The sequence below is a fragment of the Heloderma suspectum genome, chromosome 3 (assembly GCF_057233095.1).
Source record: "Heloderma suspectum isolate Gila_16-S chromosome 3, 16-S_ref, whole genome shotgun sequence".
NCBI classification, from domain to species: Eukaryota; Metazoa; Chordata; class Lepidosauria; order Squamata; family Helodermatidae; genus Heloderma; species Heloderma suspectum.
The window spans coordinates 21,158,368-21,171,709 of record NC_139460.1 but is presented as its reverse complement, the minus strand read 5'-3'; the positions used below and the strand labels follow the sequence as shown (position 1 = coordinate 21,171,709).

General features: G+C 47.7%; 1 protein-coding gene across 2 annotated transcripts in view; it reads left to right on the top strand.

Moving 5' to 3' along the window:
* The first annotated feature begins 4,349 nt into the window (after window positions 1-4,349).
* Window positions 4,350-13,342, top strand: part of VSTM5 (V-set and transmembrane domain containing 5) — a 28,250-nt gene continuing 19,257 nt past the window's right edge. For both annotated transcript variants that reach the window (XM_084842605.1, XM_084842604.1), the window contains exon 1: window positions 4,350-4,630. In XM_084842605.1, the coding sequence (XP_084698731.1) occupies window positions 4,540-4,630 (91 nt within the window). In that variant the 5' untranslated portion in view covers window positions 4,350-4,539. The remainder of the gene's footprint in view (window positions 4,631-13,342) is intronic.

Genomic DNA, 13,342 nt, shown 5'->3' with positions numbered 1-13,342 from the left:
GTGGAGGACACTTTCCCATCACCAGTATTGAAGTCAGAAGATTCAACTGCCAGTCCAGTCAGGCTCTGTACATGAAATAGGGGTGAGGATGTCCTTTGCCTCAGGCAGCAAAATGCCTTGGGCTGGCCTTGTGGCACTCCACAGGTGCTATGGGGTGGGGTGACAAAAGTCCCCCAGCAGCACCTTCTGAGACCACTCCTCCAGGAAGGACTGGAACCACTTTAATACCAGGCCTCCTAAGCCCAACCCAGAAAAATGATCCAAAAGGATACCATGGTTTATGGTATTGAAATTCATGGAGAGGTCCAGAAGAACCAACAGGGTTGCATTCCCCTGTCCATTCCCCAGTGTAAGTCATCAACCAGGGCAACCAAGGCTGTTTTTATCCCATAAACAGGTCTAAAACCTTGCTGGAATGGATCTAAATAATGAGTCTCATCCAACACTGCTTGAAGTTGCAAGGTTGCCATACGCTCCAGCAAGAATGGCAAGTTTGATACAGGGTGGTAGTTATCCGAAACCACAGAATCAAAATATGTTTTCATCAACTACAGCCTCACCACTGCTTCCTTCAAAGTTTCAGGAAGCTCACCATATCTCAAGGAAGCATTGACCACGTTGGAGGTCCAGATACCCAGCCCAGGATGGACAAAGATCTAATGAGCAAGTAACAGTCCTCAGTCCTCCAAGCAGTTTGTCCAAGTCCTCAGGTTGTACAAGCTGAGAGGTATCCATAACATGACTAGATGGTGCACTAGTCCCATCCATCTGAGACTGTGTCAGAACGATGGCATCCAAGTTGGCATCGTTATGAGTGATTTTATCTGCAAATAGTCCAGCAAAGTGCTCACAGCGGGCCTTTGAAGGCAGGTTCAGGTTGTTGTATTCCAGAGCCTACACCCAAGACGTCTTTAACAATCCCCCCAAATCCCTCGATGATACTGAGGAGATGCAACGGTGGCAGAGAAGTAAGATCTCTTTGCCTCCATCACTGCCGCAGAATAAGTGCAAGTGGATCCTGCGTTTAATCGCAATTGTTGCTGTTGTTACTTCTACTCTGCTTCCCAGCAATGCATTCCTTGCATTTCCATTGCATTTCCCCACTTGGTCTCTCCCCTTTCTATGGCTCAGCTCCTTGCTTTTTTTCTTTAGACTCCTGTTGGGGAATCTGACGGGGTATTCTGTAAATATCCTTATTCATTCAGAATCCAGAGTCAGGCAAGACCTTTATTAGGACCAACCAAAACATCACAAAATGAGCAAGCTTTCAAGTTCACAGAACTCTTCTTCATCAGCTGGATGGTAAACAAAAAGGTGGGGAGGGGAAGAAGAGACCAAGTCAGCTTTGTTTCTCTGCCCCACTCCCTCTGGTGTTTTTTTCCTAACGGACCAACACATTTTTTCTTTGTTTTTTGTTTTTCTTATTATTATTTGTTACCCATGGTGCACAGGATCTCCATTTATCTCATCCCATTAAAGGCATTTATTCACAGTGCTCTTCACGCTGGAGAGTATAATCGCCATTTCGTACTTGGCAGTGCCCTATGGAGCGGGGGTGGGAGACATACTACAGCCCTTGCAGTGTTCCTGTATCTGTCTGTAGGGCATTCATTTAATCTAATTTCATTTATTTCATTTCTATACTGGCCAATACCCAAACCTCTCTGGATGGTTCACAAAATTAATATGTTGCCTTCATTACCAGCTCTGCACACTGTGGGAACAGAAAGTGGTTGTCAGAAAACAGAACAAATGAGAGGGAAGGACTTGGTGAGCTTCCCAGATGCATCTGGCTAACTGAGGTTGGAAAGCAGATACCAGCCTGGAGAAGGTACTTTTGGTCTGATCCAGCAGCAGGGCTCTTCTTATGATCTCGATTTAGCAGCTTCTCCAGCAGATGGCACATGAAAGTCACACAGCCCCAATGGAAAATGATGGAATTATAGAATTAGGTATATATACACAGAAGTGTTTTGGAAAGTACTGACAGTTTGGACATGCAACATAGGCAAGCCTTTTGCAGTGCTACTTCCCAAAAAGTTCATTAATATTTCCGTTGTCTGAAAAGTAGGCAGCCTAGAAGACCCTCTGCGCCTCCAGTGAGGCAAAGAGCCAATGAAAACTTCTTTTCACATTCATTATACAAGGGGCATCGAAACTCTTTCAGCCCGAGGGCCAAATTCCATTTCAGAGAAGCTTTCGGGGGCCGCATTCCAGTGATGGGTGGGGCAAGAGGCAAAAGGTGGGGCCAAAAATACAAAAAATATCAGCATGTTTTAGCTTAAAGCTCTTACTGCCTGTAGTAACTGAACCTTAGGAGAGGCATTTCAGCCTTTTAGAATTGGGAAAAAACCGCACAAAAGCCAGGAAACCACCAAACAATCAGTGGTTGGGGAAATGGGTGTGGCTAGAGAAAAGGGGTGTGGCCTTCTGGGGACCCCCCCCCCACGGCCTGATTGGGACTCCAAGCAGGCCGAATCTGGCCCGTGGACCTTGGTTCCCTGCCTGTCTTACTCAGAAGTAGGTTCAATTTGATGTAACATAGGAGTTGCGGACATCAAGTTGGCGAGATCTACTTTGTTTCTTTTTTTTACTAGAACCTGCTGAAAGGTCCACTAACAAGGGACAAGTGCATCACTGTGGCCGGGGGAGATGGAGCCAGATGCAAAAGGGTGGCTCAGGGAGCAAAGCCAATTACCGACAGCAGGGGTGGGGAGCACTTGTTCCTCCAGATGTTGGTGGACTGCAGTGCCCTAGCCAGCATAGTCAATGCGAGGGAGTTGCAGTCCAACAACACCTGGAGGGCCAGATGTTCCCCATCCCTGACATATGTCATCCCCTCCCACTGAGCCTACATATTCAAGCAGGGGACAGGCCGTAGCTCAGTTGGTAGAGCAGCTGCTTTGCATGCAGAAGGTCCTGGGTTCGATCCCTGGCATTTCCAGGTAGGGCTAGGACAGAATCCTGCCTGAAACCCTGGAGAGCTGCGGCCAGCCAGTGTTGACGATACTGGGCTTAAATGGACCAGTGGTCTGGCACAGGGCTTTTCTGCATGAGGCCTTTAACTCGCCACTTTACCACGGCTTCTGCTTCCAGATTCTTTGTGGGATTAAGGTCGACTCCTTTACGCATGTTCTTTTTCCGGGGGGGGGGGGTGTTCTTTCTCTGCCTTTCTATATGTTCCATTGCACAACCACTAGGTGATGCTGTGTTATAGCGGAATTTCAGAAATACATGAGGGCTTCATGTTGCCATTCAGGATATGCCAGACTTTCCTCATTGGAAAAACACACACACACACACACACTTAGGGCACAATCCTATGGCCACCAGTCAGCAGCTAGACGGCCATAGGATTAGTCGGTTCCCGGAAACTGACTTCGCAGCCCATGCTCCAAGATCGGTTCTCAGAGAACCGACCTCCACCCCTCGTAGGCAGCGCGGATCGGCCCCCACTCCACGCTCGGAAGAGCAGCGTGGACTGGAGAAAATGGGGTGGTCCTGGGGGCGGGGCGGGGAGGTCGGAAGTGCTGGTATGACATTTCCTATGTGTCGTCCGGCCTCCCCACCCCACACTCTGAGGTCCCGTGGCTAAGCAGCTGAAATTGGCTGTCTAGCCGCAAAAGCAGAGGGGCAGGAGCTTGGAGCAGATGCATTCCTCACCACTCCTCCGTCCCTGCAGCAGATAGGTGGTTGCCCCTGGGGTCAGAGGTGACGGTTGATCCCCATAGGATTGCTGTCCCAAGTGGTTGTAGACCACGGGAGAGGCCCTGGAGGATGACGACATTGTGTAAAGCATCCACAAACTACCACGGGTGAGCCATCACAAATGCCTTGTGTAAAAAGGCTGTCACTATAAGGCAGCTTCCTATGTTCCTGTGATGCTTGAAAGAAACAAATCCCACTGGGTACTTTTCTTCATGCACAGCAAGCTTACAGAGCCAATGTGGTGTAGTGGTTAGAGTGTTGGACCAGGATTCAGAAGATCAGGGTTCCAGCCCTCACTCAGCCATGAAGCTCACGGGGTGACTTTGGGCCAGCGTTCTATGTTCTTAAGTGCACATGTTGTTTTTATTTGCAATCCGGAGTCGGAAACCCTGCCAGGGGATCTGCTGCAAATGAACTGCCAGCAGATCCGGACCTACCTGGCATAACAGCCAGAACAGAAGCTGTGTTATCGAGGACGCGCTGTGCCTGCTGCAGGGCCGGCTGGGCGGCCTATTTCCTGACTGGAATGAATATGACACTGTTCTCCTCCCTGGCAGTATCTCCTTTTGCTGCTGCTGCCTTCCCTCAGCCAGCCAATTGTATCCTAAATCAATATCAGAGGGTTCTGAGGGCGTGAGCTCACGGTAACATGGTTTCTCTGGGAAGGAAACATCATCTGCATCAGGGAACTTGCTAGCACCATCCTCTGGAATCTGACTGTTTACTGCTGCAGGAGCGGCACATGGAAGAAGGGAAGGGGGACGAGATCGCTGCTCCCTCCAACCCGGCATCTTTGTTAAATGGACAGCAGAAAGCGGCACTTCCTTTCTGATGAGGCCTCTCCACGACCTGCAGGGCTGCAGACGAGGTGTACGGCTCGAGATAGTTACCCTCTGCCTGGCTGCTGGGTGGGCTTTCCAAAGTAAGTGCCTTGGTGTCGTCCCTGGCATCTTTCCTCCTCCAACCCAGGTTGTGCCACCCTGTTTGTGTCTCCCCTCCCTCAACAATCTTGTCATTTCCCCCCACCTCACCCATTTTAGAAAAGTCTTTTTAAACAAATTCACAGCAGTCAAATGTGCAACAAATGTCGCTTTTCCTCATGTGGTGAGCGACTCAAGGATGGGAAAGCTGCCCCTGTTGAATGTCTGCCTGGCATAATAACGGCCCTGCTGGTTCCAGTCAAAGGCCCATTTAGTAGACTGTTTCCAGCAGCAGTCAGCTGGATGCTTCTGGAAAAGCCACAAGCAGAATTTGCAGGCCTTTCTCTATTCCTGCCCCCCCGCACTTCCCCAGCAACTGGTATTTACAGCTTTGTTGTTGTTCAGTCGTTCAGTCGTGTCCGACTCTTCGTGACCCCATGGACCATAGCACGCCAGGCCTTCCTGTCCTGCGCTCTCTCCCGGAGCGTGCTCAAGTTCATATTCATTGCATCCGTGATGCTATCTAGCCATCTCATCCTCTGCCGTCCCCTTCTCCTTTTGCCTTCAGTCTTTCCCAGCATCAGGGTCTTTTCCAGGGAGTTTTCTCTTCGCATTAGGTGGCCAAAATATTGGAGCTTCAGCTTCATTATCTGTCCTTCCAATGAGCACTCAGGGTTGATTTCCTTTAGGATGGGCTGATTGGACCTCCTTGCAGTCCAGGGGACTCGTAAGAGTCTTCTCCAGCACCACAGTTCGAAAGCATCAATTCTTCGGCGCTCAGCCTTCCTTATAGTCCAGCTCTCACAGCCATACATTACTACTGGGAAAACCATAGCTTTGATTAGACGGACCTTTGTCGGCAAGGTGATGTCTCTGCTTCTTACTATGCTGTCTAGGTTGGCCATAGCTTTCCTCCCAAGGAGCAAGCGTCTTTTAATTTCATGGCTACAGTCACCGTCTGCGGTGATCTTGGAGCCCAAGAAAGTAAAATCTGTCACTGCTTCCATTTCTTCCCCTTCTATATGCCAGGAAGTGATGGGGCCAGATGCCATGATCTTCGTTTTTTTAATGTTGAGTTTCAAACCAGCTTTTGCACTCTCCTCTTTCACCCTCAACAAGAGGCTCTTGAGATCCTCTTTGCTTTCTGCCATTAGGGTGGTATCGTCTGCATATCAGAGGTTGTTGATAATTCTCCCAGCAATCTTAATTCCGACCTCTGATTCATCCAACCCGGCATTTCTCATGATGTACTCTGCATATAAGTTAAATAAGCAGGGTGACAATATGCAGCCTTGTCGTACTCCTTTCCCAATTTTGAACCACTCGGTTGTTCCATGTCTGGTTCTTACTGTTGCTTCTTGAGCCTCGTACAGGTTTCTCAGGAGACAGGTAAGGTGGTCTGGTACTCCCATCACTTTCAGAATTTGCCACAGTTTGTTGTGATCCACACAATCAAAGGCTTTAGCGTAGTCAATGAAGCAGAAATAGATGTTTTTCTGGAATTCTCTTGCTTTCTCCATGATGCAGCGAATGTTGGCGATTTGATCTCTAGTTCCTCTGCCTCTTCTAAACCAGCTACATTGCCTCTGAATGCAAAATTTAAATTAAGTTCTTATAATTCCCTCTATTTCCCATGTTCAGGCGTGAGTGCCCTTGCTTAAGGAGACTCAACAGCAACATCCGAGCACAAGAGGGAGGTATTAGCAGGCTGGGGGAACCCCAAGGTTTGCAAATGTACAAAACATCTTTAGAAAAAAGACACCAACAGGAGGGACCCCCCCCCCCAACATCCCACTAAGGGCTGAACATGCTCAGCGGCCACAGAATGCCGACTGAAAACTGGAGTCAGTGGGAGGGATGGAGTACCCTGGAGGAGGGCTTGGCTGGCTGACTGGAACAGTGAACAGGAGCGCTCCACGCTGCAATGATTTGTTGCAGGGCCCACTTGCCATAGCTAATAGCTGTTGACAGACCAGCCCGCCCACAACCTGGTGCCCTCCGAGTGTTTGGGACTGCAATTCCCATCAGTCCCAAACAACATCACCAATGGTCAATGACAGGGGCAAATCTATTGCCCAGAGGGCCCCACCCCGCCCCCTGCATGGCAATTAAGCTAGGAAAACAAGGCTTCCATTGCTGCTAATGGGAGGTCTTTCTGTGGTTAATTGCCAGCAATTGGGGAGGGAAGGGTTAATCCTCGCCTTGCTGTGCACTGTGCCCCCCCCCCACCCATGGCAATGAATGAAGCTTAGGGGAAAACGCCCTTTCTATTGGTGCCAATAGAAAGCTTTCCCCCCAAGTTTAATTGCTTGAGACAGGGACAATTTTCCGCCAGGAGGGAAGTGAGAAGAAAGTGGGAGAAGGAACAGAGAGAGAGAGAGAATTGAGGAAGAAAAAGAAAATGTTTATTGCCCTCCTCAAGGGTTAAGACAACCTGGGCAGGAAGTCCTTTTCCAGGTATCCGGAGTATGTGTTAGATCTCGTGTTTCTATGGCTTCTCTTGATCTTGGTGTGTCTCCCTGCCCTGTGTTGTTGTGGCACACAGAGAGATGCTTAGTCCTTGCTCCACTTTTCCTGTTCCTTGGATCCCCATCTCTGAATCTGTCTGTCCCTGCCTGCCTGCCTGCCTGTCTCCCCCTACTTTCCCTCCTAATCTTTTTCCTCCCCCTTCCTTCCTTCCTTCCTTCCTAATCGTTTTCTTCCCTCATCCTCCTTCCTTTCTTCCTCCCTAATCTTTTTCTTTCCCCCTTTCATCTGTCTCATCCTCCAGCCCTCCCACCACCCAGCAAACATTTTGAAATTACCCCAACCCCACCACAGAATTGTGCACCACTTTATTTTATTTAAAGTTTAATTTATGGAGGTAATGATTGATGATGAGGTAATTCAGGGGGACTGCTTAAATTTTGGAGCAGGATCTGGGTGGGAATGGGAAATTAATTGGGGATGACCCTCTGGGTTGCTTTTGGATTAGCACTCTGTCAAATTTTTGAAACTCCATTTTATGCAAATGTTGCGATGCGTGAGAGAGCGTAAAAGCATTTATGAAATACACACACTATTTTTTGCATTTTTTCACACCATAGCAAATTTATCATCCTCATCATCCTCACCACCACTACCACTTTTAATTTGTATGCCGCTTTTCCAGGCAATGTGTCCAAAACAGCTCACAACACAAAAACAGCAACACAAAAAGAATGCACATCAATACATCAGTTTCAATAAAATCATTATCATATCAATTCAAACAACTCATTTCGCTAATACTAACATAACCATTAGGACAAGTATCAATTTATATTAATCAGTAATACATAAACCAAAGGCAAAAGCAAAATTATTTGTAATTGAGAGATGAGAATTTGTAATCAATTGAACTATTGATCTGAGAAGATCCAGGGTAGGGATAGTTTACTGGAGCATTCCTTTTCTTTGAGGTGGTTTGGATGAAAAATTAATTGGCTGACTTTGTCTTTTGTGAAATTTAAATGAATCCTAGCAGTTATTTTTACATATGTATAGATAAGTATATTAGCATATGCAAATTTTATGCAGATTTGTCTCCTATGGGCCTGGGCCCCATATCTTTTAAGTGCCTACCAATGCCCCATGGGCAGAGATGATGGGAGATGTAGTACAAAACATCCGGAGGGCCGATGTTGGGGAAGGCTCTGATAGACCTGCCTTCTTTCACCCATGTGTTGAATCTCCTTGTAAAGCCATCTATGCCAGGGGTTATTACCACGTCATTTGGCAGAGAGTTCCAGAGGTTAATGATGCACTATGTGAATAAAGGTATTTTGTGTGTCTGCCGCCAGTCAAGGTTGTTGGGTGTCCTCAAGTTCTGGTGTTCTGAGAGGGAGAAATATCTCTGTGCATCCTGTCTCGGCACCATTCCTAATTTTTCTAAACTTCTTTCATGTTTCTTCGCCTACCCTCTGTCTTAGTCATGATCTTTTTTAAATTAAAAAAGGCCCAAATGCATTGACCTTTTCTCATAGGCGAGGCGCTCCAAATTCCTTGACCATTGTAATTGTTTTCCATCACCACCACAGCTCTAAATGAGATATCCTTTTTGAGATGGAGCAACCCAAACTCAACACAGTATTTTTCCTAATAAGAACATAAGAATATTCAAAGAGCCATGCTGGATCAGACCAAGGGCCCATCTAGTCCAGCACAATAGCCAACCAGCTGTCGACCAGGAATCCACAAGTGCAACAGCACCCTCCCACCCATGTTCCCCAGCAACTGGTGTACGTAGACTCACTGCCTCTGGTACTGGAGGTAGCACATAGCCATTAAGACTAGTAGCCATTGATAGCCTTCTCCAGAAATTTGTCCAACCGCCTTTTAAAGCCATCCAGTTTGGTGGCCATCGCTACATCCTGTGGTAGTGAATTCCACAGCTTAACTATGCACTGTGTGAAGAAGGCCTTCCATTTATCTGTCCTGAGTCTCCAACCAATCAACTTCATGGGATGACCCTGGGTTCTAGTATTTTGAGAGAGCGAGAAAAATGTCTCCCTATCCACATTCCCCACACCATGCATAATTTTGCACCGCTCTATCCTGTCTCTCCTTATCCTCCTCCTTTTCCAAGCTAAACAATCCCAGCTGTTGTAACCTTCTCTCATAGGGGGAGGGTATAACTTGTATAACTTTCAACGAGTACGCAGCTCTTAAAGCAGGGATGTGGAACACATCGCTCGTGGGCTGCATGCACCCCCTGACATTTGTGCACTCCCACCAGGTCCCCGCCACCACCAAAATCCTAGCAATTTTGCTGGGAATCAGGTCACTCAGCTGCTGTTTGGTGTGATGTCGGGAGTGTGATTCTGCTGGGAAGCAAGGCGCACACTCCCCTCACACCCTGTTTCCCAGCCGAATTACTGGAATTTCAGCAGATGTGGCTACATCTGACTGTAGAAGAGAGATGTGCCCCCAGGGTTCCAGATGTGCCCTTACCCCCAAAGGTGTGTCCCCCTGGTTCCAGGTGTGCCCCCTACCCCCAAAGGTTGCCAACCCCTGTCTTAAAGGCTAGCAGCGACACTGCTGTGTGTGTATGTGTGTATGTGTGTGCATGTGTGTGTGTGTAGTGGCAACCTTATCCACATTATTTTCTTGCTCCGTTTCCTTTCCAACTTCTTGGCCTTCCACATTCTCCATGTGTATTGTGAAGTGTAGGAGTTTGCTGGGCTGGGCCGTGTGTCGAACTGGCCAGAGTGACAGTTTTATTCACTAGAAGGATATTTGAGCTTGGCATGAAAAGAAACACCACTTGGCACTTGTTCTCAGTTCTGCTTACTGGGACTGATCCTTGGATCACATGGAGTGCAATGTGACATATTTGTATAGTTGTTCTTAAAAGCTGGCATCCCTCCCTGAAGGGCCAATAGAGGATTAAAAAACAAGTACAGACTTGCAGCCTCGCCAAGAACATGGCAGTATTACTCGCATGCCATTCTTCAGGTGCTGAGGTTTCAGGGGTCCCATTCCCTAATCTGGGGCCCTCCAGATGTTTTGGACTACAACTCCCAGAATTCCTGACCATTGGCCATGCTGGCTTGGGCTGATGGGAGTTGAAGTCCAAAGTATCTGGAGGGCCCCAGATTGGGGAAGGCTGCTGTGGGGGTTGGCTTCCTGTGAACAAAGTCATTGGAGGCTTACGGTGTTTTTGTGAGATTTATTTATTAGTAATACTTATATACTGCTTATTATAATGCAATCAGTGGAGGCATTATATTATATATTGATAATATATTGATTCTGGTGGGGCTGTGCATCCATTCTGGGTTTCAGTCAGAACCAGCCAGAACTCTAAAGGAGCTATCCAAGGTGCCGAACCTATGTTGGGGGCAGGTTTCAGCACTTTGGATAGCTCCTTCAGAGTTCTGACTGAAACCCAGAATGGATTCACAGCCCCACCAGAATCGGAGTCACCAGCCTCCACTAAATGCAATCTCTTTATTTACACATAGAATCATAGAATCATAGAATAGTAGGGTTGGAAGGGGCCTACAAGGCCATCGAGTCCAACCCCCTGCTCAGTGCAGGAATCCAAGTCAAGCATCCCTGACAAATGGCTGTCCAGCCTCGTCTTGAAGGCCTCCAGTGTGGGAGAGCCCACCACCTCCCCAGGTAATTGGTTCCATTGTCGTATTGCTCTGACACTCAGGAAGTTTTTCCTGATGTTCAGCCGGAATCTGGCTTCCTGTAACTTGAGCCCATTATTCCGTGTCCTGCACTCTGGGATGATCAAGAAGAGATCCTGGCCTTCTTCTCTGTGACAACCTTTCAAGTACTTGAAGAGTGCTATTATATCTCCCCTCAGTCTTCTCTTCTCAAGGCTAAACATGCCCAGTTCTTGCAGTCTCTCTTCATAGGGCTTTGTTTCCAGTCCCCTGATCATCTTTGTTGCCCTCCTCTGAACCCTCTCCAGTTTGTCTGCATCCTTCTTAAAGTGTGGTGCCCAGAACTGGACACAGTACTCCAGATGAGGCCTAACCAGTGCTGAGTAGAGGGGAACTAGTACTTCCTGGGATTTGGAAGCGATGCTTCAATGAATGCAGCCCAAAATAGCATTTGCCTTTTTTGCAGCCACATCACATTGTTGGCTCATATTCAGCTTGTGATCGACAACAATTCCAAGATCCTTCTCGCTCGCAGTGTGGTTGAGCCACGTATCCCCCATCTTGTAACTGTGCATTTGGTTTCTTTTTCCTAGGTGCAGAACTTGGCATTTGTCCCTATTAAATGCCATTCTCTTGTTTTCTGCCCAGCGCTCCAGTCTATCCAGATCACTTTGAGTTTTGTTTCTGTCTTCCAAAGTATTAGCTATCCCTCCCAATTTTGTGTCATCTGCAAATTGGATCAGCATTCCCTGCACCTCCTCCTCCAAGTCATTCATAAAAATGTTGAAGAGCACTGGGCCCAGGACTGAGCCCTGCAGTACCCCACTCGTTACCTCTCCCCAGTTGGAGAAGGTCCCATTGATAAGCACTCTTTGAGTCCGATTCTGTAGCCAACTGTGGATCCACCGGATCGTTGTTTCATCTAGCCCACTTTGAGCTAGTTCGCGCATCAGGATATCATGGGGCACTTTGTCGAAAGCTTTGCTGAAGTCGAGGTATATTATGTCTACAGCATTCCCACGGTTCACAAGGGAGGTTACTTGATCAAAAAATGAGATCAGATTCGTCTGGCAGGACTTGGTCCTTTTTGACAAATCCATGTTGGCTTCGAGTAATCACGGCATTGTTGTCAAGGTGCTTCCAGATGGATTGCTTTATGATCTGCTCCAGAATTTTCCCAGGGATTGATGTCAGACTGACTGGTCTGTAGTTCCCAGGTTCCTCCTTTTTACCCTTTTTGAAGACAGGGACAACATTAGCCCTCCGCCAGTCATCTGGCACTTCCCCCGTCCTCCATGATTTCTCAAAGAGAATAGACAGCGGTTCTGAGAGTTCTTCTGCCAGTTCCTTTATGACTCTAGGATGCAGTTCATCTGGCCCTGGAGATTTGAACTCATTCATAGTAATGAGGTGTTCCTTGACCATATGCCTATCGATCTCAAGCTGCAATCCTGCCCTTTCAGCCTATACTTCACCTTTGCCAGGGGGGTCATAGACCCTCTTTTGGCAGAAGACTGAGCCAAAGTAGGAATTGAGCACCTCTGCCTTTTCTTTGTCATCTGTTATCATTTTTCCATCCTTATTTAATAGCTGAACCACCATTTCTTTCCTCTGCCTTTTACTATGCACGTAGCTGAAGAAAGCCTTTTTGTTGTTTTTAACATCCCTTGCTAACCTCAGCTCATAAACATATACAGGTTTGTTTATTTATTACGTCATTTATTTAGACATATATACAGGCTGAGCATAGATGGTGCTTCAGAGCTTTAACGTTCCAATGGATACTGCTCCCCCACTAGGATGGGTGGGTGGGGGGCTTACATCCTAAAGATGCTTCCAGAGCGTCCTTTTGCTCACTTGTCCTCCAGCCTGATCCTCCTTCAGTCTGACTGTAGCATTGCCACTAGCAAAAGCGGCTCATGGAAGGCAACCCAGTGGAGGCTGGTGACTGTGATTTCAGTGGGACTGTGAATCTGCTCTGGGTTTCAGTCAAAACCAGCCAGAACTCTAAAGGAGCTCTCCAAGGTGCTGAACCCATTTTGAGGATTGAGTTCAGCCATTTGGGTAGCTCCTTTAGAGTTCTGACTGAAACCGAGGGTGGATTTGTAGCCCCACCGAAATCGGAGCCACCAGCCTCCACTGAGGCAAGCTGATGCCCTCCTGATGTTTTGGACTATAACTCCCATCAACCCCAGCCATCCTGCTTTATGGGAGTTAGGGGGAGGGGATGAAGGTGGTGGAGGAGGAGGCGGCATCCCCAACCCAACAGAGATCTGCCAAGCTAAGCTTGTTCAACTAGTTTTGGCCTCTCGTTAATCCTGACTCTTTTACAATCGAAGACAATGACTGGGCTGTAAGGGATCCTGACCAACCCACATAGTCATTCCAGCGCAGCACCCAGAGCAGGCGATTTCCCTCTCTCCTTAAAAGCGACAGTAGAGGACAATAATGCAAACCAAAGAGACGAATGATCCGCGGTTTGCTGGGTAAAGCCGGTTTGTATCTACTGTGGCAGCACGTGGTCTGTTTTGAATTATTTCTGCGCAATTCGGCACACACGCTACAAGGGGGAGTCAG